At 45.7% G+C, this 24,745-nt stretch overlaps 5 protein-coding genes and 1 long non-coding RNA gene across 14 annotated transcripts; 4 read left to right on the forward strand and 2 right to left on the reverse strand.

Moving 5' to 3' along the window:
* Window positions 1–447: 447 nt before the first annotated feature.
* Window positions 448–2,361, forward strand: LOC111657176 (uncharacterized). The gene is made up of 3 exons (XR_002760916.2): window positions 448–695; window positions 1,075–1,128; window positions 1,270–2,361. It is a non-coding gene; the product is annotated as an uncharacterized LOC111657176 (long non-coding RNA).
* Window positions 2,362–2,851: 490 nt separating this feature from the next.
* rpp30 (ribonuclease P/MRP 30 subunit) lies at window positions 2,852–6,487 on the reverse strand. 4 transcript variants are annotated; one of them, XM_023409254.2, is made up of 13 exons: window positions 6,376–6,480; window positions 6,033–6,266; window positions 5,197–5,255; window positions 4,917–4,973; window positions 4,772–4,837; window positions 4,556–4,627; window positions 4,276–4,365; window positions 3,915–4,031; window positions 3,778–3,807; window positions 3,662–3,699; window positions 3,500–3,579; window positions 3,199–3,246; window positions 2,852–3,072 (listed from the first exon to the last, which is right to left on the reverse strand). In XM_023409254.2, exons 2-13 carry the CDS (start codon window positions 6,112–6,114, stop codon window positions 3,026–3,028), a joined length of 786 nt encoding a protein of 261 aa, XP_023265022.1. In that variant the 5' UTR covers window positions 6,115–6,266; window positions 6,376–6,480; the 3' UTR covers window positions 2,852–3,025. The 4 variants fall into 4 exon arrangements, with proteins under 4 accessions (XP_023265022.1, XP_023265020.1, XP_023265019.1 ...); XM_023409252.2 differs by having other exon boundaries at window positions 3,157–3,246; window positions 6,376–6,393; XM_023409251.2 differs by having other exon boundaries at window positions 2,852–3,246; window positions 6,376–6,481.
* LOC111657177 (dnaJ homolog subfamily C member 9-like) lies at window positions 6,476–10,150 on the forward strand. 2 transcript variants are annotated; one of them, XM_023409255.2, is made up of 7 exons: window positions 6,476–6,547; window positions 6,862–7,042; window positions 8,061–8,201; window positions 8,489–8,659; window positions 8,846–8,929; window positions 9,052–9,135; window positions 9,765–10,150. In XM_023409255.2, the coding sequence occupies exons 2-7, from the start codon at window positions 6,869–6,871 to the stop codon at window positions 9,855–9,857; spliced, it is 747 nt and encodes a 248-aa protein (XP_023265023.1). In that variant the 5' UTR covers window positions 6,476–6,547; window positions 6,862–6,868; the 3' UTR covers window positions 9,858–10,150. The 2 variants fall into 2 exon arrangements, with proteins under 2 accessions (XP_023265023.1, XP_087030951.1); XM_087174825.1 differs by lacking the exon at window positions 8,061–8,201.
* nudt13 (nudix (nucleoside diphosphate linked moiety X)-type motif 13) lies at window positions 9,659–18,925 on the reverse strand. 3 transcript variants are annotated; one of them, XM_023409248.2, is made up of 9 exons: window positions 12,592–12,723; window positions 12,361–12,503; window positions 11,876–11,983; window positions 11,702–11,808; window positions 11,406–11,531; window positions 11,103–11,214; window positions 10,861–11,015; window positions 10,569–10,770; window positions 9,659–9,840 (listed from the first exon to the last, which is right to left on the reverse strand). In XM_023409248.2, exons 1-8 carry the CDS (start codon window positions 12,672–12,674, stop codon window positions 10,582–10,584), a joined length of 1,023 nt encoding a protein of 340 aa, XP_023265016.1. In that variant the 5' UTR covers window positions 12,675–12,723; the 3' UTR covers window positions 9,659–9,840; window positions 10,569–10,581. The 3 variants fall into 3 exon arrangements, with proteins under 3 accessions (XP_023265016.1, XP_023265015.1, XP_023265017.1); XM_023409247.2 differs by lacking the exon at window positions 9,659–9,840 and adding an exon at window positions 18,789–18,925 and having other exon boundaries at window positions 10,362–10,770; window positions 12,592–12,745; XM_023409249.2 differs by lacking the exon at window positions 9,659–9,840 and adding an exon at window positions 18,782–18,917 and having other exon boundaries at window positions 10,362–10,770; window positions 12,592–12,745.
* Window positions 14,004–18,290, forward strand: LOC111657173 (uncharacterized). The gene is made up of 5 exons (XM_023409245.2): window positions 14,004–14,198; window positions 14,525–14,684; window positions 14,775–14,833; window positions 14,920–15,016; window positions 16,666–18,290. The coding sequence occupies exons 1-5, from the start codon at window positions 14,004–14,006 to the stop codon at window positions 17,679–17,681; spliced, it is 1,527 nt and encodes a 508-aa protein (XP_023265013.1). The 3' UTR covers window positions 17,682–18,290.
* Window positions 18,817–24,739, forward strand: LOC111657180 (TBC1 domain family member 12-like). 3 transcript variants are annotated; one of them, XM_087174824.1, is made up of 15 exons: window positions 18,817–18,952; window positions 19,807–20,618; window positions 21,283–21,385; window positions 21,497–21,609; window positions 21,698–21,780; window positions 21,872–21,989; window positions 22,079–22,185; window positions 22,272–22,337; window positions 22,473–22,564; window positions 22,636–22,707; window positions 22,963–23,091; window positions 23,177–23,286; window positions 23,598–23,755; window positions 24,234–24,337; window positions 24,415–24,739. In XM_087174824.1, exons 2-15 carry the CDS (start codon window positions 19,861–19,863, stop codon window positions 24,436–24,438), a joined length of 2,037 nt encoding a protein of 678 aa, XP_087030950.1. In that variant the 5' UTR covers window positions 18,817–18,952; window positions 19,807–19,860; the 3' UTR covers window positions 24,439–24,739. The 3 variants fall into 3 exon arrangements, with proteins under 3 accessions (XP_087030950.1, XP_023265025.2, XP_023265026.1); XM_023409257.2 differs by lacking the exon at window positions 18,817–18,952 and having other exon boundaries at window positions 19,006–20,618; XM_023409258.2 differs by lacking the exon at window positions 18,817–18,952 and having other exon boundaries at window positions 20,105–20,618; window positions 21,286–21,385.
* The last annotated feature ends 6 nt before the right edge of the window (window positions 24,740–24,745 follow it).

Here is a 24,745-nt window from a genome sequence, read left to right on the forward strand (position 1 = left end):
CAGAAATGTCTCAAATCACAGATTATCTTAAAAAGAGAGTTTGCGATGAGGAGAATCACAAGGACAGGTGAAACAGTGCAGAGTGCAGACAGCATTAGTTCTAATATGGGAAAGAAAAGTTAATTCATGTTACTGACGAGATACGGTTAATGAGTCAGGACTGACAGTAGGACTAGTCCTCAGCCACAAGTGGAAGGTGCCAGGGGACGAGAGGAGCAGAGCGAGAGAGGAGTCAAGGCCAGAGTACCAAGTCTTTAGAAGTGTATTAACGAGTGTAGTAAAGCTGACGTTGACATGATTTTAACATCACTTTTTATTCATTTTCCCAGATGTTCTCAAAAACATAGAGTGGCTTTGACCCGGTGTGGCTGGAGAGATAATGAAAATGAAAATATAAATATTGCAGAAGTGAAGCAGCTGTTGTTAGAGTTAATGTTGCTTAGTGACCTTTGATTTCCGTCACTAGGGCAACATGTTGGAATGTATACGGGCGCCGTAGCATCACTTCAAAGTCCCTAATGACAGACTGGTGCTACAAAGACCCTCCATTCACTCACGGTGATGAAGATGATGATGATGATGATGATGTTTTATTTCAGAAGCGGGTGTGTTTGGAGGTGGAGGTCCAGACAGCTGAATGTCCAATGGAGACTACCCACAGCTTCCCTGTGACCAATCAGCAAGAAGAAAAGCAGGTCGGTGGAGGTTGTCATGACGACAGACAGTAAGGCTCATTGAGAGTTGTGATTCATGTCACAGTTTGATTTATTTACTCTTATGAGGAATCAGCTTTTTGTCTAAATACTACAATACCCATGAGCATTGGAGCTGTTGCCATGGAGATGCAGGTTGTGAATTTGAAACACATATAGTGAAGTGAAGTTTACTCTTCCTCCTCACTCTTCATCTCTGTTTCCACAAGCCACAAACAGACACAATCCTTTAGTCATGTGACACTGCTCTGGTCATGGAGCTGTTTCCATGGTAACATGTTAACATACTGTGTGTGTGTGTGTGTGTGTGTGTGTGTGTGTGTGTGTGTGTGTGTGTGTGTGTGTGTGTGTGTTGATGCAGGTCCGATCCAGACCTCCTCAGCTCTGCTGTCCCAGGTGTCTCGGAGGAGAACCAGTAAGTGTGTGAGAGATAAAGGTTAATTTCACTTGTGGTTGAAGCAGGTGGTCACATGATCAAACCTGCTGAGGCTGGTTTATAATCTGACCTTTGACCTCTGACGGCAGCTCTCCATAGAAATCACTGTTTTCATTTCAGGGCCACATCAACCACATCATGGGCCATTGAGCAACAACACTCCTACAGCAGGAGAAGGAGCAGCAGCAGCCCCCCAACCTCCTGACCCCCTTCATGGTCCTCTGTTGTCCTGAAAACCCTCAGAGACCGTCCACACTGCAGCTGTCAACTCAGATTCCTGCTGCAGGTGTTTCACTAACTCACCTTGACGGACCAATCTGGTACCTTTTGTCACGTTTTGACTCTTTAACTCCAGGTGAGGAGTTCATATATTCCTGCTGATGTGTTCAAGGACTTTCCAACATCTGATGTGAATCCGTCTCTGTCTCCTCCGTGTGGGTTGATTTTCTGACCGCAGAGCTCACAGCCCACTCTCAAATCTCACATGTCCACGTGTCCTTGAATGCACCATCAGGTGGAATTTGGAAAAAAAATTCAGCAAAATGTTACTTTAACGTTGAGCTGTAAGAGCAATAATTAGCATCACTGTTGTAGCCCCGCCCCCTGCTCCTCCTATCCAATCAAACTTCTTTCTCCTCCTACCTGATGTCTGATTGGTTCACATGTTGTCAGACACCTGAACACAGCGGCAATTTGTCTGACATGCAGTGAACTCATCACTTTAATTTGTGTAGTTTTATGTGTTAATGATATGTAATCAATAATCAGTGACTCCCAGCTATGATTAGTGATTTGACCTTTGACCTCCCCACTGCCTCTGATGTCATTGTTCTCAAGAGGCGTTCACTGTCTCTGAGGTTACTCAGTAAAGGGCTATTACACTGCTTTTAATGGCAAATAATGAAAGGGATCCACATCAGGTTTGTTTGTTTACATCAGGTGTTTACTGTCAACCAATCAGATCCTCCCCAATATCCACACCTGTGTGTTAAAGGGACAGAGACGTGTTAATTACAGGGAAACTTCCTGTTTGTAGATTTCTATTTTTATGAAGCAGAGTTTTATATTTTAAACCAGTTTATTTTTAATGTGACGGAATGTAAAACAATTCTATTTTTGATTACATAATTTCCTGCTTTGGGTCTGACCAATCAGAGGGCAGCGTTTGCATTGCAGCTTAATTTCAAAATAAAACTTTTGTCTGAAACCTGAGTTCTGTTGTCAGATCAATACAGTGATTATTGATAGAGCCGTGTGTGTGTGACCATCTCTGAACCCACACTGTAAATTTTACTAATATAATTATTGATCATCAAACTGATCAGATTTTTATTTTCAGAGCCCCATTAGTCCCCACCCAACCGTTTGACCAATAGGAGGCTGCCTCTGGTTGTGATGGGACAGGTGTGTTCACCTATTCAGATGTTTTCTGTGCTTTTATTTTTGAAGGATGATCAGACTGGAGTCAGATTGACAGTGTCTGGGGAATGTGTATGTTTGATTGACAGTAGCTGTAAATACTGTAGTTAATGTGTAAATCTGTTGCTAGGATACGTCTATCCAATCAGCAGCAAACAACTAGCAACATTGGGAAGGTAAATGTCTGAGTATGCTAAGCTACTTTACAGGACATTTATATTTTATATTTATAATATTCATGACTTTCATCACTGAACAGAACATGAATCACTGAGTTGACACCGACTCTTCAAACTGTTTATTTCCAAATCATGAAAGTCAAATCAGAAATCATCGAATCAGTTCACAGGAAAAATGAGTGAAAATCAAAATCTTCTCCTGTCAATCAACAAGTTTGTACAATTGAAACAAGAAAATGCCTGTCAGCCCTAGAAGTCCCGCCCTCCTCAGCTGTCAATCACTCAGTCAGAGCAGGTCTGTGTCTCTTGGCAGCAGGAGCTTCACCTGTTCAGGTAAAACAGAAGAGCAGAGAGCAGGTCAGCTGATGTGTCAGCTGATGCGTTAGCTGATGCGTCAGTGTCAGTGAACCTTCAGAGGGGGGCGGAGCCTCCTGCTGGCAGGACGACTCACTGCAGCTCCTCATGGTGTAGATGATCCCACTGGCCGTCTTCCTGGTCTCTGAAGACAAACACGACAGGTGAGTTCACCTCAGATCAGCCGATCACATGTCAACACACCTGAGACAGTCTCAACTCAAAGGTCCAACAGCAGGCTTTTGCCTGAGCTTTCAGCCACATCTGTTCACCTGTTACCATCACTGTACATACATCCACCTGGCTCTGTCTGTCCAATGAGAACACAGCTCACCTGCACTGCCACCTACACAGTACTTCTGACAGTCTTATCAATACTAAAGTAGTATCAGTCTCACCTGCGTGCAGCAGCACTGAGCGACAGGTGGAGGTCACGGCTTCTTTAGCGTCTCCATCTGACAAACCGAACAACAAACCTCTGAGGAGGCAGGTCAGGACAACAACAACAACAACAACAACATGACTGCCTGACTGACACACACACAGCTGTAACAGGATACAGGTTGGTGACATCATATGGACCTCTGAGCTCCAGAGCCTGAAACACAGCAGATATAACACTGATCAATACTGATCAACCAGTTGCTGATGTATGATTGATGTATTGATCACTGACCTTCTCAGCTGCACTGGACAGGATGACACTCTGAAAGACAGAAACATTGTTGATGTTAATCTGTTGTTATGGCAGAGCGGTGACATCACACATGATGTCACAGCTACAGGAGCCTGTTGGGGACAGCCAGGACATACCTTCCCCTTACAGCTGTCCATCAGACTGACGGCGTTGGCGATGGTGTAGCGTCTCATGGTGGAGTCTCTGATGGCTGCAGAGTACGACACCTCAAACACCAGGCCTCTGTCTACAGCCTGCGCATACACGGAGAGAGAGAGAGACACACAGGATATTTAAACCTGATCAATGATATATATTGTATAAACAGTTCCAGCTCTGACCAACAGAGGGCGACAACATCGACTCATCAAGAGGAACCAGACCTTAATGTGAGTGTGAAACTTTTATTTTCTTTCATCTGAACGAATTTACACTTTAAATGTAAATTATTATTGTTATAATGATAATAATAATGATAATAATGATAATGACTCTCACCCCGTTGACCGGTGCTCTCTTGAAGAAAAAAGGAAGTTTCTCTGTGACTGAGATACAGATGATGTCAACGTCATACAACATACAGGCTGCCTACACACACACACACACACACACACACACACACACACACACACACACACACACACACAGAGAGTTCACTATCACTGAGGTGTGCAGTATTTAAAGTGTAAAGTTTTGAATGTTAAATCTTTATATGCACAGGGACAGTGAACAGCTGTCAGACAGATGTTCACATGTACAGAGTGTCAGTGAATCTTACATGGAAGAGTTTCTCTGTGGTCGGCTGCACAGCCAGCAGGTCGAAGCTACGGTACTCTGGAGCAGTCGGCCTCTGGACACACGGACACACACACGGACACACACACACACACACACACACGGACACACACACACACACACACACACGTAAATCCTCTTGTTTCCGGGTGTTTGAGGCAGAATCAGTGAAACCAGAATAAAATCCATCAACACTCACAAAGTGACTGGAGTCTGACATCACAACTGTCAGTCTGTTCAGCACTCTGATTGGACGAGAGCGGCCCTGACACACACACGCACACACACAGGTGTTAACATACTGTAAATACACGTTCACATCATCAGCTTCATCCTCTCTGTACCTGTACGATCGGCAACTGATCGATCAGCTCATTGATCGGCGTGGGGGTGGGGATTTCCTGCAAACAGGAAATACACACAGTTACAAAATAAAAGTGGAGGGACAGAGACTTCAGGTCATCTTAGAAGTCTGAGTTCATGTCCATAAACCTTTGGCCTTACAGGGTTTGACTTTTACTTTTATCTTAAACTTCCCGTTTCCTAACATTGACGTGCTGGTGTTTGTGTTTTCCTGCGTGTGATTGTGTTCCTGAACGCAGCGCAGCAGGTGCGGTCACTCACCTGTTTCTTTTTGGCCGTGGGTTCAAACAAGTAGTTGATGGCGACTGTGGAGAAACCGACTGCAGGAAGAAGAACAATCACAGATCAGTGATGATTATTCATCTGGTCGTCCTCACACTGTTACCATAGTAACTCGACATGCTTCACCTCTAACCTCTATGCTGAGAAAAACCGGGATCTTAACCGAAATGATGTGTTTTTGAACAGAGGTTTGGTGATCTTTTGAACTGCATTCACTGATGAAATCGATTGTAATAACCCAGGTGTCTGATAATTCAATAATTAATTGTAATTCAATCAGGTTTCTTCTTGCGTTTATTATTATTCCAAAACAGCAAACTCTCTGTATAAATATGTGGTTTATGGATGAATATGCTGTTTATCAACATCTCTGTTGGCAGGTCAGTTCTATTCTAATAAAGCAGCAGAGACCAGAGAAGCTTAAACATGGAGGTGACACTGTGTTGTTGATCTTAGGGTGGAAAACACCGAAAACTTACATTAACTACACATTAGCTAACACAGGGCTTCGCTGAGAGTAACATGTTAAATGTTGTTTTAGCAGGTCAGTCGTTGAACGAAAAACCAGAGAAACATTAAAACGGAGTCTGGTGCAGAGTTTGTTGCTCGTTTCAGACTCACGCACACTGGTGAAATAAGTTACACTGTGGTGAACCTGGTGTCCAACCAGCTGTTAGAATGAAGTGAACACAGACACCAACAGATCTGTAACGGCCCGAGTTAGCTCTGATGCTAGCTGAGTTAGCCTCCGTTCAGCAGCAGAACTCCCGCCGTCACGCTAGTGTTTTCAGATGAGAGCCGGAGAGGAGACTCACGGTGAGCAGCCGTGTCCACCATACTCTGCAGGGCGTTCCTGTCCGCCGTGTAGCTCAAGTTTAAATCCATAAACACAGACATGATGCCGCCGTCTGTTGTCTGAGGCTCCCCGCCACATGTGTACAGCCGAACGGCCGGCTGGGAACTGTAGTTCTTCTAATATAAGCAGCTGTTCTCAGAGTCACGTAGCAGTTTTATTCGTCCCTCCACTGGCTCTGCATCCGTGAGTGTTTCTTTAAAGAGAAAGAACCTGAGCTGTTACATCACATTTACCTGTTAAAACTTAAAATTTTAATTAAATGTAATTATATTTCATTTAAAACTTGTACTGAGTATGTTTACCTTGTGGTAGTGGTCATTTTACTTCAATAAAACGTTACCAAAAAAAAAAAACTATAAAACGATGTCGCGTTGAAATGACGCAATGACGTCGCCACTTTTCATAGTGTTTACGTCAGATGAGAACGCGTTAACGTCGTTTCTGAGGTTGAAGACACTGAAACACTGGTCTCAGGTGAGAAACGTCATTGTTTCATATGAGAACTGGATCCTGCGGCTATCGGGCCAGCACAGCGGGGAGGGCTGCACGGACGGGCGGTGACAGGAGCCGGGAGGAGCCGACAATCGCTCCGGTCCCTCTGCTCCAGAAAAACTCCGCTCAGAAATCAGTAGATTCAGTGTTTTACTGTTAGAGGCGGAAGTAGAAACGCGTTAGAGTGGGGTTGATGACGGAGAGCCGCACCTGGTTCCGGTGGTTCATTCGGCCTAAAGAAGGTCCAGATAATTGTTGATATAACCTGATTTTTGAGTGTCAATCTCTGGTTCCAGCCTGGCGATGGGTCTGCTGGAGGACTGTCGGGACCTGTTCGGATCCTCAGACCTGTATGAGGTCCTGGGTGTGCCGCTGTCGTCCTCGGAGGCCGAGGTCAGGAGAGGTTACTACAAAACCTCTCTGCAGGTCCATCCAGACCGGGCGCCCCAAGACCCGCAGGCCACCAGCAAGTTCCAGGTCAGATCCCGGGCCCGGGTCTCTACAGAACAGGGTCAACACGGCTCTCACACACACAGACATCAGTGTCAGTCACAGAGAAGTCTGAACCTACTCAGGACAGAGATAACCCATACACAAATGTAATACATCTCATATGTGTCACCTATAAGAGGATCACGTGTATACATCCTCTGATATATGAAGATGTAAGTTTATAACGTAAATAATATGTGATATGAAATAGTACAATTTGTTTATGTACATTATTAAAAAATATCAATTTTTATAGGGTGTAAGATGTTGTGACCACATACAGTATGTTAATAATGTATATTTAATTTATATTTGCAAGTTTATTAAAACAACATACGTATAGAAAATCAATGTTTATTTATGTTTTTATTATAAATTTCTCATTAATTTTAAACATGTCTTACTCCACATTCTGGGAAAGAATCTCAGACTTTTGGACTCTACTGTGGGTTTAGAAAAGTGCTCTATAAAAATATATACATAGAATACATGAATATATATAAAGTATACATACATAAACATATATTTGTACGGGCTAGACAGATATGTCAGTAAATGAAATTGTTCCAATTTCTAATAGGTTTCATATATAATTTTTAAATATGTTTGTTTTTATTTTATATGTTCATATATTTAAATCCCATATATGTTGATATAATGCATTTATATTTGGGTAAAACCTGAAGAGTCTGATGATCTCAGTGATGAAACAATAAAACAGAAAACACACAGAGATGGTTTCATCTTTTCCTCATTTATATATTCATTTTGTTATTATATTTATTCTGACGACACTGAGACTTCCTGTCATTATTCATCTGATTTTGTGTCAAACTGCATCTTAACACAAAAACTTTGTTTTACAACTTTATCTCATAAAAACTCTTTATTCTAAGGTGTTTTTCTTTTCCTTTCATCTGAATGATTGATCACACTTTCCTACTACACCTGAATGCAGCGAGATGGCAGCTGTGAGTAGTTCAAGGCCTGCTGTTTGTTTCAGACTCTGGGGAAAGTGTACGCTGTGCTGAGCGTCGCAGAGCAGCGAGCCGTGTACGACGAGCACGGCATCGTTGACGAAGAGTCGGACACTGTGAAAGAAGGACGAGACTGGGATGAATACTGGAGACTGCTGTTTCCTAAAGTAACTTCTTCACCCCTTCATCTGTCCATCCTCTTCTTCTCTCTCCTCCAGCACTGATGCAGCTCTGCAGTTCTTCAGGGTTTAAAAACACACATACAGATTTGCCCAGGAAATAGCCAGGTCCCATTCTTCAGGGTTTTATAATTAGTCCACACGTTGTTAACCAGTTGAACTGTTGAATGAAATAAACGAAACTGAGTTTGAATCGAAGTTCAGCTGTCTGATGATGGGTGTGAGGTCACACGTGTGTTTCACAGTGTGTCAGTGAACGCCTCTCTGTCCTGCAGGTCACCCTGCAAGACATCGTGAACTTCGAGCAGACGTATAACGGTTCAGATGAAGAGCAGCAGGACCTGCTGCGTCTCTACAGAGACTGCAGCGGGGACATGGACCAGATCCTGGACTCAGCTCTGTGCTGTGGACCGGACGACGAGCCGCGGGTCAGACACATCCTGCAGGTAAACAGCTGACCTTTGACCCCAGCAGAGGCTCTGCCCGTCTTAGCCTTGAACAGCGCTGAACTCAATTTCCTAAAGAAAGTTTTAAAAAGTCCTACAGTTTTGAACGTGTCGTCGTGCACAGTGACAGCTGTGGAATGAAATTCTCTTTGTGTTAAAAAGTCTTTGACCTTTGACCTCCTGCAGGCAGCCATCGACGGCGGCGACCTGCCAGCTCTGAGAGCGTTCACACACGAGAACCGCAGAAAGAAAGCGGCACGAAAACGCAAAGTGAGCAGTGTGATCAATAATCAATACACTAACCTGATCAGACCAATCAGAAATCTATCAGTGAAGAGGAAGTGATGTCACACTGTCCACTGTGACATCATCAGCTGTGTGTTTGTGTGCAGGCGGACACTGAGCGTGCTCAGTCTGAGCAGCTGAAGAAGGAGCTCAGTCTGGACGAGGTCAACGACCTGTCGTCCGTCGTCAAGGTGACAAACTACAACATTTTATCTGTTTGAATTAATAAAAGTTCATTAATATAAGGATCATTTATAATGAAACATGTTTCTATTTTAAAATGTAAAGTTTTGTAAAATGAATTAAATGAAGATTCACTGATTCACAAACTAAATGCCTTCAATGTTTGAACGAGATCAACTGATGAGTTTTAAAATTAGCTGCAGTTAATTAAAAGTGACTCATGATCAACATTTTCAAATTTACTGAAACTTACATTAAATAAATAAAGATTTTAAATAAACTAGAAAAAACCAACTGTCCAGTGTAATGAGTCTGGTGAAGGTTGAAACTGTACGACGGCAGCTTGTAGATGTGAAACTAAAAATCCTTTATTTGAATATGGATACCAACATTTTTTCATTTACTGCCATTGTACAGTTTCAACCTTCACGAGACTCATTTGATCTCTTCCATCCTGGAGCACCTGGTTCCACAGTTTTCTTTTTTACATTCTCTACAACACCTTTTTGAGCCTGTGCAGCACTCTCCCTGTTTTTCTTCAAATAAAGATTTTATTTCACCTGAAACGTTTAAATAAGCTGAAAGAAAGCTTGAATTTCTACAGATGTTTGTTTGTTTGTTTGTCTGTTGTCGTCAGAGGAGGGCAGCGTCTCGTGAGGCCAGCTTCAGTTCTCTGATCAGCAGCATGGAGGAGAAATACTGCAACAACAAACCTGCCAAGAAGAAGTGAGGAGGAGGAGGAGGAGGAGGAGGTTTTGATGAATGAGCAGGTCAGTTATTGAAACACAGCTGTCCCTGTCTGTGTCTCTGCTGGTCAAACTGGTTGCTGGTCTGTGGATCAGATTCAGCCGTTCACTAACACTTACAATGATTTAATGTTTCATGTGTTTATATTTCTGGTGGATAAATGTTTCAGCTGACTGAGTGTTAGCGTTAGCATTGTAGTTTTACATGGTAACAAACAGTCATCTGTATTTATTTATTTATTTGTTTAGTTTCCTGATTAAAAACATGTTCCACTCATTTCTCGTGTTTTTTATATTTTCATAATTTTACTGTAATTTTAGATTCAATAGTTAAAGACAGGAAGTCAGTGATGATGAGACGTGAGCTCCTCTACAGGTAACTCACCTGATCTATTAGACCAAGTTGAATGAGTGTGGACTGGATCTGGATCTCACTGACTTGTGTCTCAATTTAAGGTTTGAAGCAACTTGTCTTCAGAGAATCAGAGGAAGTTTTTTCACTTTTTAATTAAATGTCATAAGTTTCTAGAACAGAGTAATAAAAATAATACTAATAACAATAACTCAGAGGTAGATTCTGTGTTTTACTGTAGAAATGTAATTAAATGTTCATTTGAGTCATTAAAAATTAGACGTGATGACAGTCTGTTCCATGAAGAAGCTCATTGGATCTTGATCTGGGTGTAGATGAAGACCTGGTTCTGGGTCTCAGGACTCGGACTCTCGCTGCCGGACCGCCCACTCCGTGATGAGTCGGTTGGCGATGGCGTGTTTCGGGGGGAGCCAGAGGACGGGGGGTTCACCTCTCCTGGGCGGAGTCTTCACCTGCAGGGCGGAGCTAATCTCCTCCAGACTGAACCAGCGAGCGTCCTCCAGCTCCGTGTGGTCCACATCAAGCTGGACAGGAAACAGCACAGCAGGTGCAACTGTCAGGTTCAGGTGTTTTCAGGTGTTTTAATATCAATAGAATTCTTCCTCTGAGCTCACCTGTGTGTCGGCGGGGCTAACAGAGGCGTGGCAGCCCAGCATGAAGGAGCTGTGAGGGAAGGGCCAGTGCTGTGAGGAGCTGTAGGAGATACTCTGAACCTCCAAACCCACCTCCTCTGCCACCTCCCTGCACAGAGCCTCCTCCAGAGACTCACCTGGAACACACAGGTGGGTTAGTTAAACCTTAACCAGGTAAACAGACAGGTGATCAACAGGTGTGTGCACGGACAGGTGACACTGACCCATGTCACAGAAACCAGCCAGAGCGCTGTACATCCCTCGAGGGAAGGATGACTGTCGACCCAACAAACACCGTTTCCCATCAGACACCAGGACGATCACCACCGGAGACATCTACAGTCAGACCAGGAGAAACCAGTCAGGAACCAGTCAGACCAGGAACCTTATATACACCAAAGTTAACAGCTGGTTCAGATCTGGTTTGAATCTGGTTCGGATCCAGCTTAGATCTAGTTCAGATCTGGTTCAGGTCTGGTTTAAATGTAGTTTGGATCTGGGTTTGACCGGGATCAGGTCTGGTTTACCTTTGGATAGTAGACTGTGCCGCTGCTGCTGCAGACTCTCTGACTGCCCGCCTGGTTCCGGTGGGTGAGTTGACCTGTAGCGCTGCAGAACCTGCTGGTTTGATGCCAGCGTAGCAGAGCCTGACCCTGCAGGGGAGACCAGGACCAGAACAGCTCAAACAGCTAGTCCACAACAGACAGTTCCAGGCTTTAATGTGGGTGAACTGAGCCTTTAAACTGAAATTTAAACTGTCATTTCCTGCAGCATTTCAAAATAAAGGACAGAAACAGTGAGGGGTCCAGGTGTAGTTCCTGACCTGGGCCACTAGAGGGGCCTCTGCTCCGCTCAGCAGAAAGAAGGACTTCCTCAGGTCAACGAAGTTCCCTTCACACTCTTCTTCTACTGCTTCCTGATCCAGTTCTCCTGCAGCCAAACACAGACCACATCAGACCAGAACCCAGATCAGTAATCTGGATTAATATGTTCTTACCGACATCCAAACAGAACTGAGCCTGGTTTTGTTCAGAGCAGTTGATCAGAACCGACTCCCTCAGGAGGGATCCGTCGGAACCTAGTCTCTCCAGGATCGCCTGCACATCTGGAACATGACACATCAGGCATGTTGGAACGAGAATCACATTCCTCAGGTTATTTCTTCTCCACTGAGGTTCTGCAGGTTTCTCTGTCTGAGGTTCTAAGTGTGACTGTCTTTTATTTTTTGTTTTTTTACTGATATTATCTTTCTAAAGTTCTCTTATTGTACCTGACATTCTGAGGTTCTCTACCTGAGGTTCTGTGGTTCTGACATTCTCTACCTGAGGTCCTCTACCTGAGGCTCTGAGGTTCTTTACCTGAGGTCCTCTACCTGAGGTTCTAAGCTCGTCTGCCTCAGGTTCTCTAATTAAGGTTCTGTGGTTCTGAGGTTCTCTACCTGATGTTCTGAGGTTCCCTATCTGAGGTTCTGTGGTTGTGTACCTGAGCTGATGAGTGCAGCTGGTCTGAAGGTTCCCCTCTCGGTGCGTTGCAGCAAAGGAGACAGGCGGTGGAACAGGAAAATGCGACCGTTCTGCAGCGCTGCAGCACACGACGCATCATCCTCCTTCAGCCTGTTCACATACCTGAGAGGATGATCAATCAATCAATCAGTCAGAGTGTCAATCAATCAATCTGACTGTTAATCAATCAGGTCTCTGGGAATTACTGAACCTCATCCTGGAGACAAAGCCTGAGCAGCGGCGGGTTGCCGGACACTTTGTGGCAGAGAGGAGGATCCTTAAAGAACTCAACATGGCAGCCAAGCAGAACCAGTCTGGATCGGACTGCACTGGTTTGAAGCGGCTCTGCTGGTAACAGGGACCAGCTGAACACAGGACACAGGAAACTATTAGCCTAGCTTAGCACGAAGAACAGAGGAGGGTGAAAGTGTTAGCATAGCTTAGCACAAAGACACAAATACGAGCATAAGTATATCTAACAATAGATAACCCATCAATACAATATGTAAATAAATACATAAATCGCCAGGATGTTATTATTTATGTCTTTGTGAACATATGGAGAAATAACTCCTGTATATATTTTAATATTATTAATGGGACGGTCACACACACTGTCTCTACCACGTGGGACAGACAGAAATACCAAACCCACTTTAACAATCTGGCTGTTTTGTTTTCGGTAAATGTAATTCTATTATTTAAACACGTGAATCTACAGCTTGTTTGTTTTTTGGTTTACATTAAACCAAAGAAACTTTTTTATTTTACAGAAACGCATCATATAAACAAAAACATTAATAACTGAACGGTTGGCAGTCAGCTCAGAAACCTCTGCCGGATCAGACACGCGGGTCTTTACGGTTCAGGTTCGGGTCGTTTCTCATGAGCGTTTCCCCATAAGAATCGTTAAGTTGCTGGATTTGAATAAAGTTAGGCGAGAAATGATCAAACAGATGAAGGAGACACATGGACCAGATAATACTGTTATTAAAAGCAGTGTTTTAATAAAAGCAGTGTTTTAATAAGATGAGGGAATTGTTCTGACCTTCTCTTCTTCTGCTTCTTCCTGTGAGTGAAGCAGAGGAGTGTCTGCCCCCTGCAGGACACTAATACTGATTTCATTAAGAGGAAACCTGCTGAAAACCTTCCACCAGACTCAGAAAGTCCTCATTTTAAAGAAAAAGGCGAATAAAGGTCCACAGTTCAAGCTCTGTTCGGATCCAACACTATAAAGTTGTCAGAACCAACTGTCTCGGGATCGTCCTGTACCGGATTGTGGACGCAGGACTTTGGTTTGTAACGGAGTCCTCTTACTTCAGTCACGGATCAGAGAACTTTAAAAAATACTGCATGTTGCGTTCAAGAGCCGAAACTGTTTCCTGCCCGACCCGGAAGAGAAATAAAAGCTACTTCCGGTTCCGATCGCACTGGTGTGTTGTCAGCTGGTAAATGTCAGAGTTATTTTCTCCGTGAGTGTCGCTTTGATTCACTATCTCCGAAAACGGGACACACGGAGCCCAGCCGATGCTCCGCGCCGTTAGCCGGGGTTAGCCGGGGTTAGCCGGGGTTAGCCGGGGTTAGCTGGTTCAGCTGGAGCCGCGGCGGTCTGTAGCGGGCGGGATGAGCTCCCCCGTGGCCCTGCACACCCAGCTGGCCACCGTCATGGAGTCTCTGGTCCACGCCGCGGTGGCGGAGCTCAAGAAGCTGGTGGAGGACAGCTCGGCCTTCCTGCTCAGCCTGGAGGTCCGGACCAGCGGCGCCGGGAAGGAGCCGCCTCTGCGGGGCAGGGCGCAGGACGAGAGCCGGGAGAAGATGGTGAGGAGCGGGGCAGCTGGAGAGCTGGACCCCGGCTGATGAGTCACTGTTGGAAACGTATTCTCTGTTTTATGTGAATGGTTCTAGTCAGCTGTGGTTAAACACAGTTTGAATTGAGTCAGTTAAAATGTAGTTTTCTATTTATGCTATGTTAGGTTCCTTCAGTGACAAGGTTAAGGTTAAACTCTGATTATAGTGAAGAAACAGACGGCAGCCATGTTCATGTCCTCCAGGACAAGACTTTACTTTAACACAGCTGAACGCTAATGTCAGAGTTCATCCAGCATGTGTCTGACCTCTGACCTGTGACCTCTGCCCTGTGTCAGGTGCTGTTTGCCTCCATCATGGAGACTCTTGGGAACGAGGCTCTGGGGAAGATCATGAACATCGTGGATGAAGCCAAACTGCTGGTGGAAATGGAGTCAGGGAGGGGGGGCAAGAGACCTCAGACTAGCATCCTCAATGTCATCAACAACGCACAAGTCGGTATGTATGGAGGCCCCACCCCCGCCGATCACACACACCAATCAGGAAGGCTGAAGTCATTCTAACGTGAAGTGTGGTTTGTCATCACAGAGCTCGAACACTCGTACGGACTCCGCCTGCAGAACTCTGAGGTAGACAAGTCCACTCAGGTAAGGCTCCTCCCCTGCTGACTCACCTGTTCATCAGTGATGCGATACAGACCTGACTGTGATGTCTCTACGTTGTATCACTGCAGACCAAACAAGAGGAGGAGGTGGCTGAAACCCCATTTGTGATGGCGGTCACCGTCAAAGACGAAAACGGAAACATCAACCTGGGAGCCATCGCTGAGAGTGAGCACCTGATCAATATCTGTCAATACAAGTCCCAATCAAACACAGAGATCAATATCTGTCACTGATTGAATCACTCCCTCTGTTTGTTGTTAATTTTGCACTTCCTTTGTCTCTTTCACATTAAAAGCCTTCAGTAGTTAATGGGACAGAATGTATTGAGCCTAAAGGCTTTTATTCTGACAGGCTGACAGGAAGTGTCTCAGTAGCAACAGCTTCACAGCTTGAATGTTTTAGGTGTTTTAAACCCAAAGTCGCTTCTGTCTCCTTCAGAACAATAATCAAAGACGGTGTTTGATGACGTCATGAAGCAGTGAGGGATCATGGGAGTTGCTGTCTTTAGCTTCTCCTGGTTTGGTTCCTTCAGTGTCAGTGATCACAGACCAGCTGATTCTAACCAGTAAAACACAATAAACCAGTTCAAACATCAGTGATTGAACCAGTTTTAATTAGAAGTTTATTATCTGACAAGTCACTTACTAGTTAATCTGGGTAGCTGGTTATCTGTTTAGCTGTCAGTACAGTTTAGCAGAGAGGTTAACTCGTGAAGAGTTTATGTGTGAAAAAACCTGTAGATTAACTTCATATACAGCTGCAGGTCAGAGGTCACCCTCTGCTGGTCACCACAGACACCAGCTGTTTCCAACAGTGTTTATAAACATGGCAGGAAGATGAATCATAACACACCACATTCACACGGCGGCCATTTTCCTCTGACGTCACACTGAGGCCAGGAAGTCTTGAACACTTTAATGTCTCTGAATGAATCCTGTGAGGCATCGTTGTTTACTTCACCTTCCTTTGACCACATTGATTAATGGACAGATGAGTTCTCCAGATGTTGAAGGTGAAGACCGACCCACACCGGAAACGCTGAAGCTAATGCTAGGCTAGCAAACAGGAAGATATCAATTAACATAAATGTCAATGTTAGTTAGTCATAAGTTGTCAGATGACTAAATCCGCTGGTTAAACATGAACTAATGTTGTATGGTTTCAGTCACAGTGATACAGTCACATGACAGAGGAGCATCACTGCTAACTTCACCAGGTGAAGAGCTAGCAGGGCAGCTAATGCTACATGGCTAGCTTGATTCCATCCAGTGTTTCACTTCCAGACTGAACTAAACATGTCTGAGCTCTGTGTTGATGTTTCAGAATGAATGAATTTCTCTCGTCTTGTATCACGCAGCTCTGTCAAACAGTAATGCTAGCTAAGAAGTGGTTGATGCTAACGTTAGCTGTAGCTCATAGTTTATCAAATATGTGGTTTTACCTTGAAATATGCAGCACAGCAGGACAACATCATCCTATAGTGACAGAGTTTGAGCGTGACGTCAGAGGAAAATGTCCGCTATGTTAATATGTTCTATAAGCTGATCAGCTGCTGCAGTTGTCAGGTCGTAAAGTTCACAACCAGTCTTTGGGTTCCTGAGAGGGTTCAGATGGAGACCAGGTCTTTGTGGGTTCAGGTTCTGACAGTAACTGTCTCTCTACATTGTTATTATCAGTATGAGATTTGAATGATTGACTGTGATGAAACCTGATCTGAAGCTTCAGAGGAAACTGTGCAGGTCTGTCCTACTCTTGTTAGTCCACCTCAGTGAACAAACAGGTCGTAGTTCACACATCTGTATGTTTCCCTCCAGGAGCTCGACTTGAAGCCGCTCAGCCGGTTCCTGCAGACCTGCAGGAGAAAGGTCCTGGCGTTCCTGAGTTTGTCCTGCAGAGCGTCACCTGGAAGTACTTCATGTGCACGGCGTGCGGGAAATCCTTCACATCTCAGAGCAACCTGAAGTCTCACTACCGCATCCACACGGGGGAGAAGCCGTTCCCCTGCAGCGTCTGTGGCCGGGCGTTCCGTCAGCGGCAGAGCATGCAGAGCCACATGCGGACGCACACCGGTGAGCGGCCATACGAGTGTCCACAGTGTGGGAAGTGTTTCTCCAAGCAGGCGCAGCTGAAGACGCACTCCATCATCCACACCGGGGAGAAGCCGTACGGCTGCGACGTGTGCGGCCGTCGCTTCAACCTCCTGCAGAACCTGCACCGCCACGCACACACCCACACCGGCAAGAAGATCTTCGTCTGCAATGTGTGTGGGAAAGGCTTCACCCGCGCCGTCACGCTCAAAACTCACGAGCTCATCCACACCGGACAGAAACCCTTAAAGTGCGAGCAGTGCTCCAAGACTTTCCGCCACGCCGTCAACCTCAAGAATCACCAGAGGATCCACAGCGGCGACCGGCCCTTCAGCTGCGACCTCTGCGGAAAGAGCTTCCGACAGTCTGTGAACCTGAAGATCCACCGCAGGATTCACACCGGTGAGCGGCCGTTCAGCTGCAAAGAGTGCGGCAAGACGTTCAGCCAGCAGAGCAGCCTGATCTCACACGGCCGCACACACTCCGACGAGAAGCCGTTCGCCTGCAGCGCCTGTGATAAGAAGTTCAACAACGCCAACAGTCTGAAGCTGCACCTGCGTGTCCACACCGGGGAGAAGCCCTACACCTGTGACATATGTGGCAAGACCTTCAGCCAGGGCAGTCACCTGAGGACGCACAAGAGACACGTGCACGCCGGCGGGAAACAGTACATCTGTGACAAGTGTGGGAAGAGATACTCGGACCAACGCAACCTGAAGCTGCACAAGTGCGGCTACGCATGAAAACACACCTGCTCTGTTCAGGTGTTTGATTGACAGGATAAAATCTCCAGCTTCTTCAGCTGAGTCTGGAACATTCACGAAGAACAAACTACATTTAGTTTCTGATGTTTGGATTAAAATTCACAGATTCTTTAAGTGAGTTTTGAACATTCAGAGAAACATGAATGTGAATGATATTTTTTTTGAGGATAGAATTTATTTTTTCAGTTTGTTGACGAGGTGGTGGGTGTTAGACAGGAAGAGGACCTGTTTTAACCAATCAGAGCTCACGTGTTGATGTGGGCGGATTCAGGTGATATTTTCCTTTGATCAGACACAGCCACAATCTCCAGGTTTTGAGGCCGTAACCATGGAGACGACTCCATCCTTACAGCAATGCTCTCTGGGAGTTGTATTTGTTGTGGACACAGTCTGTGATCTTTAACCACTTGACACCTGTATGATATAAGCCCCGCCCACTGAAATATTGAACTCTGGTTGGTTGAAACCATGAATATAAGTTAATTATGTTGCTCTAATTGTCTGTAAATATGCACATTGTTGCTTTTTATAATTTTATAGATGATATTTTTCATGTTTGAAAAATATGAATAAAATCTACAGAGTTCATGTGTCGGCCTCCGTCCAGCTGCTGTGAGCGGAATAGCTGTTATAAATATATTTTCATACTTTTATCCTGAAACCATAAACCATTCAATCACAACCAACAGTGTATAAACTGAAGAATACGGTCAGAACATACAAACGACATTGGGCTGAAACAGTAAGATAAAGAAATATAATAAAATACAAAGTGTGAAATTATCAAAACAAACCAGTTTTTTTTCTATTTGAAGATGAAAACACACAAAAAACAAATATAAAAGAATTTAACCAGTAATTCAATATTTGAGTTATCAAATTATCAAAAATTGATTTAATTGTAATTAATATCTTCAATTAACTGATTACAACACTGATCTTCAATAGTCATCATGAATATATTTTTCCATATAACGCCAAATTCCTCTATGTCGATTAATCAATGTAACGTCACGCTTTACGTAGCCCTCCTACGTCACCGGACATGAGAAGATGGCGCCTCTCCACCCCGAGCTCACCTGTTACCTCAGAGGATGAGAGCGGCCCGACCGACCGTGTTTCTGCCGTCTTGAGGTCTCCGCGTCCCGGTATGAAGCTCCGGAGGATTCTACTGTCTGTTCACCGAGGATGAGGGGCAGTGACCGGGTTGGTTTCTTCCGAGCGGCGCCGACAGGAGCTCCAGAGAGGAGGTAACGATAAGTAATTGACAACAACAGCGGAAACCAGTGGGGCCACCTTCAAAATAAAACATGAAACATTAGAAGACTGGAAACCAGCGGGGGTTACCTTCAAAATAAAAATCGCAAGCACAAGATTTTTCCAACAAAAAAGAGGAAATCAGTGTTTTTCCTGTTTCCAGTTACCGACATTAAGCCTGAAAAGATTTTCATACTCTAACAAGAAAAAGACCAGGAAAAGATTAGTCTTTTTATTTAAATAATGACAAGGAAAGTGAGTTCACCTTCAACATAATGCCTGAAATGTCACTTTTGATGTAAAAAAAACCCCACACATTTATATTCTGATCATATTTTTTCTCCACACAAGAAGAAGACTTGAGGATATAAGATAAAATATTTGGCGTCTGGTCATAAACTAACAGAAGAAGATCATTTAACTCGAAACTAGAAACAAACCTCCCATTATAATAAAACCTGAAATATCACTTGAGCTTCAATAAGTTTAAACAAATCCGTCCAGATTTCTTTAAATTAGATCTTTACAAAAATGAAATGTCAGTTCTACAAGAAAGACTTTCCTAAACTTTTTCATCCTCACATGGTGAAAACTTTCAGAACTTTCTTTTTAGCGTTTTGATGGTTGTTGAGAAAGCTTTCGTTCTCAGGTATTTTAGATTTAGACTTTAACTTTATAATTTAATCATGAGCTGTCGGATCTCTGATAACGTAGTCTCCGTTAATGATCACTGAACATGGACGAAAGATATGTGATGTTGAAGAGACTGAAGGTAGAAGGAACGTGTAACTTTTAATGGACTTTAAAGTTCAGATTTGTCAGACTTCCAAAACTTTTATTTTTTAAGTCAAAGACAGGAAGTGCATGAGTGTCTTCATCCTGTTGTGGCTGTTGGAGTGAAATGGAAAGAAACGATGATTCGTCTCCATCGGTGACCGTAACCAACACAGATGAGTCCTCGCCATGTCATCATCATCATCATGAGCCTGTCTCCCATGCTGATGTTATCACCCGGGGCCACACTCCCCATCCAGCTGTTCAGTGTGTTAAATGTTCAGCAGACCGGAAGGAGAATCTCGTTACCTGTTCACATCACTCTGGGTCAGATTGTGGCCAACGAGGACCAATCAGAAGCTCCTCTGATGTCAAGGAGACAGGCGACGATCAGGGGGCAGGGTCTTATACAATCAATGATGTCACGAATACATCATATACAGACAGGTTTAGACCAAATGTGGAAACAAACCGTTGGTGCCCAGACAGCGTGGCATCCCGTGGGTCAATGGTTAACCCGCATCACTGGCTGGAGGGGCTCTGTGGGGGCGGGTCTACCAGGGGCACTGACCACCACCTGGATATTCCAGCCCCTTCTGTACGGTCATCGAAGGCCTCTCAGGTAAATGTGAACCCTGTGACCTTGACCTCAGACTCTGGGCCACTGGAGGGGGATGTGACCTTTGACCTTCTGAAGGTCAACTCTGATGAGGCCTTCATCACGGAGCTGTCACCGGGCCCCCCCACCACTGCTCCTCGCTCCAGGAACACGTTCGAGTGTGGTCGCAGGCAGAGCGCTCCAGGTGATCTGGCTCAGGACGACTGTGGAGGTTCAGAGTCTGAGCTGCAGTCCAGGATGCCGGGGATCGTCGAGTACTTAAGCAGGTAAACCACATCAGACCTGGACCCGACAGATCCTCAAGACCACAATCAATCGGTTCATATATATTAGTTTGTAGAGTTCAAACCACCACAGAGAGACTAAAACCACCAGAGAGAGACTAAAACCACCAGAGAGACTAAAACCACCACAGAGAGACTAAAACCAACACAGAGAGACTAAAACCACCAGAGAGACTAAAACCACTACAGAGAGACTAAAACCACCAGAGAGACTAAAACCACCAGAGAGACTAAAACCACCACAGAGAGACTAAAACCACTACAGAGAGACTAAAACCACCAGAGAGACTAAAACCACCACAGAGAGACTAAAACCACCAGAGAGACTAAAACCACCACAGAGAGACTAAAACCACCAGAGAGACTAAAAACACCAGAGAGACTAAAAACCACCAGAGAGACTAAAACCACCACACAGACACTTGTCTGATAATTGTCCTTGGCTCTTTATTGATAATATTTTATATTTCAGGTATTTGAAGTTCTTTATTAGCATTCATTTATTACACTGAATAAACAATATAACCATTAATTGTGTACATTGTGGGGCGTCTTCTCGCTCACCTGGTAGAGCACGTACCATCAGGACATCATCCTCACCGCAGCGTGTGTGTGTGTGTGTGTGTGTGTGTGTGTGTGTGTGCAGCAGGAGGCAGCAGTCCGTCAGTCACAGTGTTGCTGGGTGGAAGTTGTTTGGTAAAGTTCCTCCCAGACAGAGTCCGTCCAAACAGGCCCGGACCATCCAGCAGGTACAGACCTTTGACCTGTGACCTTTGACCCTGCTCCTCATCTTCAGACTGTGTCCCTGTCTGTTTGTGTTAGTTGTCATGGCGACTCAGGTGTGTGTTGTGTCATTGCAGGAGTTCGAGGCACGCAGTTCCCCTTCCCATCATGCCGCGGGGCAGCAGAGCAGAAGGAAGGTGGAGTTTGAACCGCTGTCGACCACGGCCCTGATCCTGGAGGACCGCCCACCGTACGACCACTTCCTGTCTGTGTATTTAACCTCTGTGTGTGTATTTAACCACTTCCTGTCTCAGCATGTCCTGACTGTGTTTGTGCAGGAATCTTCCCGCTAAGTCGGCTGAAGAGACGCAGAGACACCGGCAGCAGTACGAGCAGATGGTGGCTGGAGCCAAGAGGAGAGGTGTGTTTGTTTTGACCTGCTGCACCTCCCACACGAGTGGGGTTGTTTCAGTAGCTCTCCCTGACCTGGTCTGTGTCCTCCTCCCTGTCAGAGCTGAAGGAGGCTCAGCGGAGGCAGCAGCAGATGAAGGAGAGGTTCAGACAGGAGGAAGAGATCTCCAACGCCACCATGGTCTGGAACCAGCACATCCTGCCGCACTGGGAGTCCATGTAGGACCACAGTGTGTGTGTGTGTGTGTGTGTGTGTGTGTGTGTGTGTGTGTGTGTGTTATTCTCCCTGACCTCCTGCTGTGTTTCAGGAGGTCCAGTCGGCGTGCTCAGGACCTGTGGTGGGGGGGTTTACCGTCCAGCATCCGGGGACGAGTGTGGTGCCTCGCCATCAGCAATGAACTCAACATCACTGCAGGTAATAACAAGATGGGGGGCAATGTTCACTGACCTGAGACCTGCAACACCTGGTAATCATCTCCTCCTCCTCCTCCTCCTTCTCAGAGCTGTATGAGATCTTCCTCTCCAGAGCGAAGGAGAAATGGATCGTCAGTAAGACAGAGACAGACGGTAAGAAACACAGAGACTCACCTGGTATTGGCTCACCTGGTGACGACTTACCTGTGGAGGACTCACCTGGTGACGACTCATTCACCTGGAGAGGACTCACCTGGTGATGACTCACCTGTAGACATTTACCTGCAGACACAGCGTCACTGTCGGACAGAGAGTCCAGTCTGGAGCTGATCACCCAGGATGTCTCCAGGACGTTTCCATCGCTGTGCGTCTTCCAGCAGGTGAGACAGTCGAGTCAAAGAGGATGTTAAGCTGCAGAGACAGGAAGTGAATTCAGACTTTTATTTTGTAGGGTGGTCCTTACCACGACCTGCTGCAAAGCATTCTGGGAGCTTACACCTGCTACAGACCTGATGTGGGATATGTGAGTCACACACACACACACACACACACACACGCACACACACACACACAGTGATCCCAGACTCGACCTGGACTCATGTGGATTCATGTGGACTACTAGATGACATGAGACTTGGACTAAAGACTTGTAAACAGTTCTACATCAAGTCTATGACTGTGGTCCGGTTCCCTCTGCCCCCCCTCAGGCTGATCCAGCAGGATCCATCACAGTCTCTCTCTCCCTGTCTCACAGTCTGTGTGTATGTCTCTCGCCCAGGTCACAGGGATGTCCTCCATCGCAGCTGTTCTGATCCTGAACATGGACGAAGTCGAAGCCTTCATCAGTTTTTCCAACCTGATCAACAGACCCTGTCAGCTGGCTTTCTACAGAGTGGACCAGCCGCTGGTGTGTGTGTGTGTGTGTGCGTGCTTGCGTGCGGTGTGTGTGTGTGTGTTGTTGGACGTAGCTCACTGTCTCCCTCTACCTGCAGATGTACAGGTATTTCGGGGCCTTCCAGGTGTTCCTGGAGGAGACTCTTCCTCATCTCTTCCTTTACTTCCAGTCTGTAGGTGTGACCCCTGACCTCTACCTCCTGGACTGGTGAGTCTAATTAACCACAGATACAGTCTTGTTGCTGTCTTAATGTACATATTGATGACTGGTTTCTAAATATTGATTATTGATATTGAAGTGATTTTTGTTCCATGGTGTGAACCTGTTCATCCGACCAGAAACATGTCAATCAAACATACTTGGAGCTGTTGGAGGGTTCGATAACTCTAGGCTAACAGTTTCCCTCCACTGCCAGTGTTTGTGCTAAGCCCTGCTGACCACGTCCTGGGCCTGTGTCTGAACCCCCCCCCCACACACACACACACACACACACACACACACACACACCCCACCTCCAGGATCCTGTCTCTCTACACGAAGCCCCTCCCCCTGGACGTGGCGTGCAGAGTCTGGGACGTTTTCTTTCGGGATGGGGAGGAGTTCCTGTTCAGGACAGCTCTGGGGATCCTGAGACTGTACCAGAACGTCCTGCTGCACATGGACCTGATCAGCATAGGTGAGCCTCACCTTTTGTTACCTCGGTGACATCACTCACACAAGGTTCAATCAGCTTTCATAGGCACAAAACAGCTGCAGCTGACCTTAGACCTGTACTCTTTTGGACTTATGCCTTCATGTGGACTTGGTACTTGTCCTGAACTTGTGACCTGAGACTTTGGACTTTTCTCAGGTGGTTGAATCTGGACTCGGACTGGTCTTGAGAACCTTGAGTTTTGAATCAGACCTGTGTTGAGTAACTTGAGTCCTGACCTGAAGTGGCATGACAAAGGGCTTGGACTCTGGAATGGTGAGACTCATCATAGTGGACTTGGACCTGAGACTTGGACTCGACCAGTTTCAATAGTTAGACATGTGGTTACAAAGCTGGACCACAGACCTCCTGAGGACACCTGAGGACACTCAGACCTCCTGAGGACACATCAAAGATAGAAGACTGTTGTATTTTATTCTGTTCTCTTGTGTCGCTCCTCCAGCTCAGTTCCTGTCACGCCTCCCTGATGAAGAGCTTCTCTCTGATAGGCTGTTCTCCTGCATCTTGGCCATGCCCATGCAGAGCGGGAACAGGAAGTGGAGTCAGGTGAGTCACCTGACAGACGGCTCAGTCTGTAGGAGAGATGGACCAGGTGCAATGAGGTTTTGTTTTTTCTCTCACAGGTTTTGTCGTCCTGCAGCAGCTGATCTGATCTACTGTCTCTGTCTCTGGACTCTGGACTCTGACTCTGGACTCTGTCTCTGGACTCTGACTCTGTCTCTGGACTCTGTCTCTGGACTCTGTGCCTGGACTCTGGACTCTGTCTCTGGACTCTGTCTCTGGACTCTGGACTCTGTCTCTGGACTCTGGACTCTGGACTCTGTCTCTGGACTCTGTCTCTGGACTCTGGACTCTTGACTCTGTCTCTGGACTCTGTCTCTGGACTCTGGACTCTGTCTCTGGACTCTGTCTCTGGACTCTGGACTCTGGACTCTGTCTCTGGACTCTGTCTCT

The sequence above is a fragment of the Seriola lalandi genome, unplaced genomic scaffold (genome assembly GCF_002814215.2).
Source record: "Seriola lalandi dorsalis isolate HSWRI2012SDOR001 ecotype SW California unplaced genomic scaffold, Sedor1 jcf7180002054386, whole genome shotgun sequence".
Classification (NCBI taxonomy): Eukaryota; Metazoa; Chordata; class Actinopteri; order Carangiformes; family Carangidae; genus Seriola; species Seriola lalandi.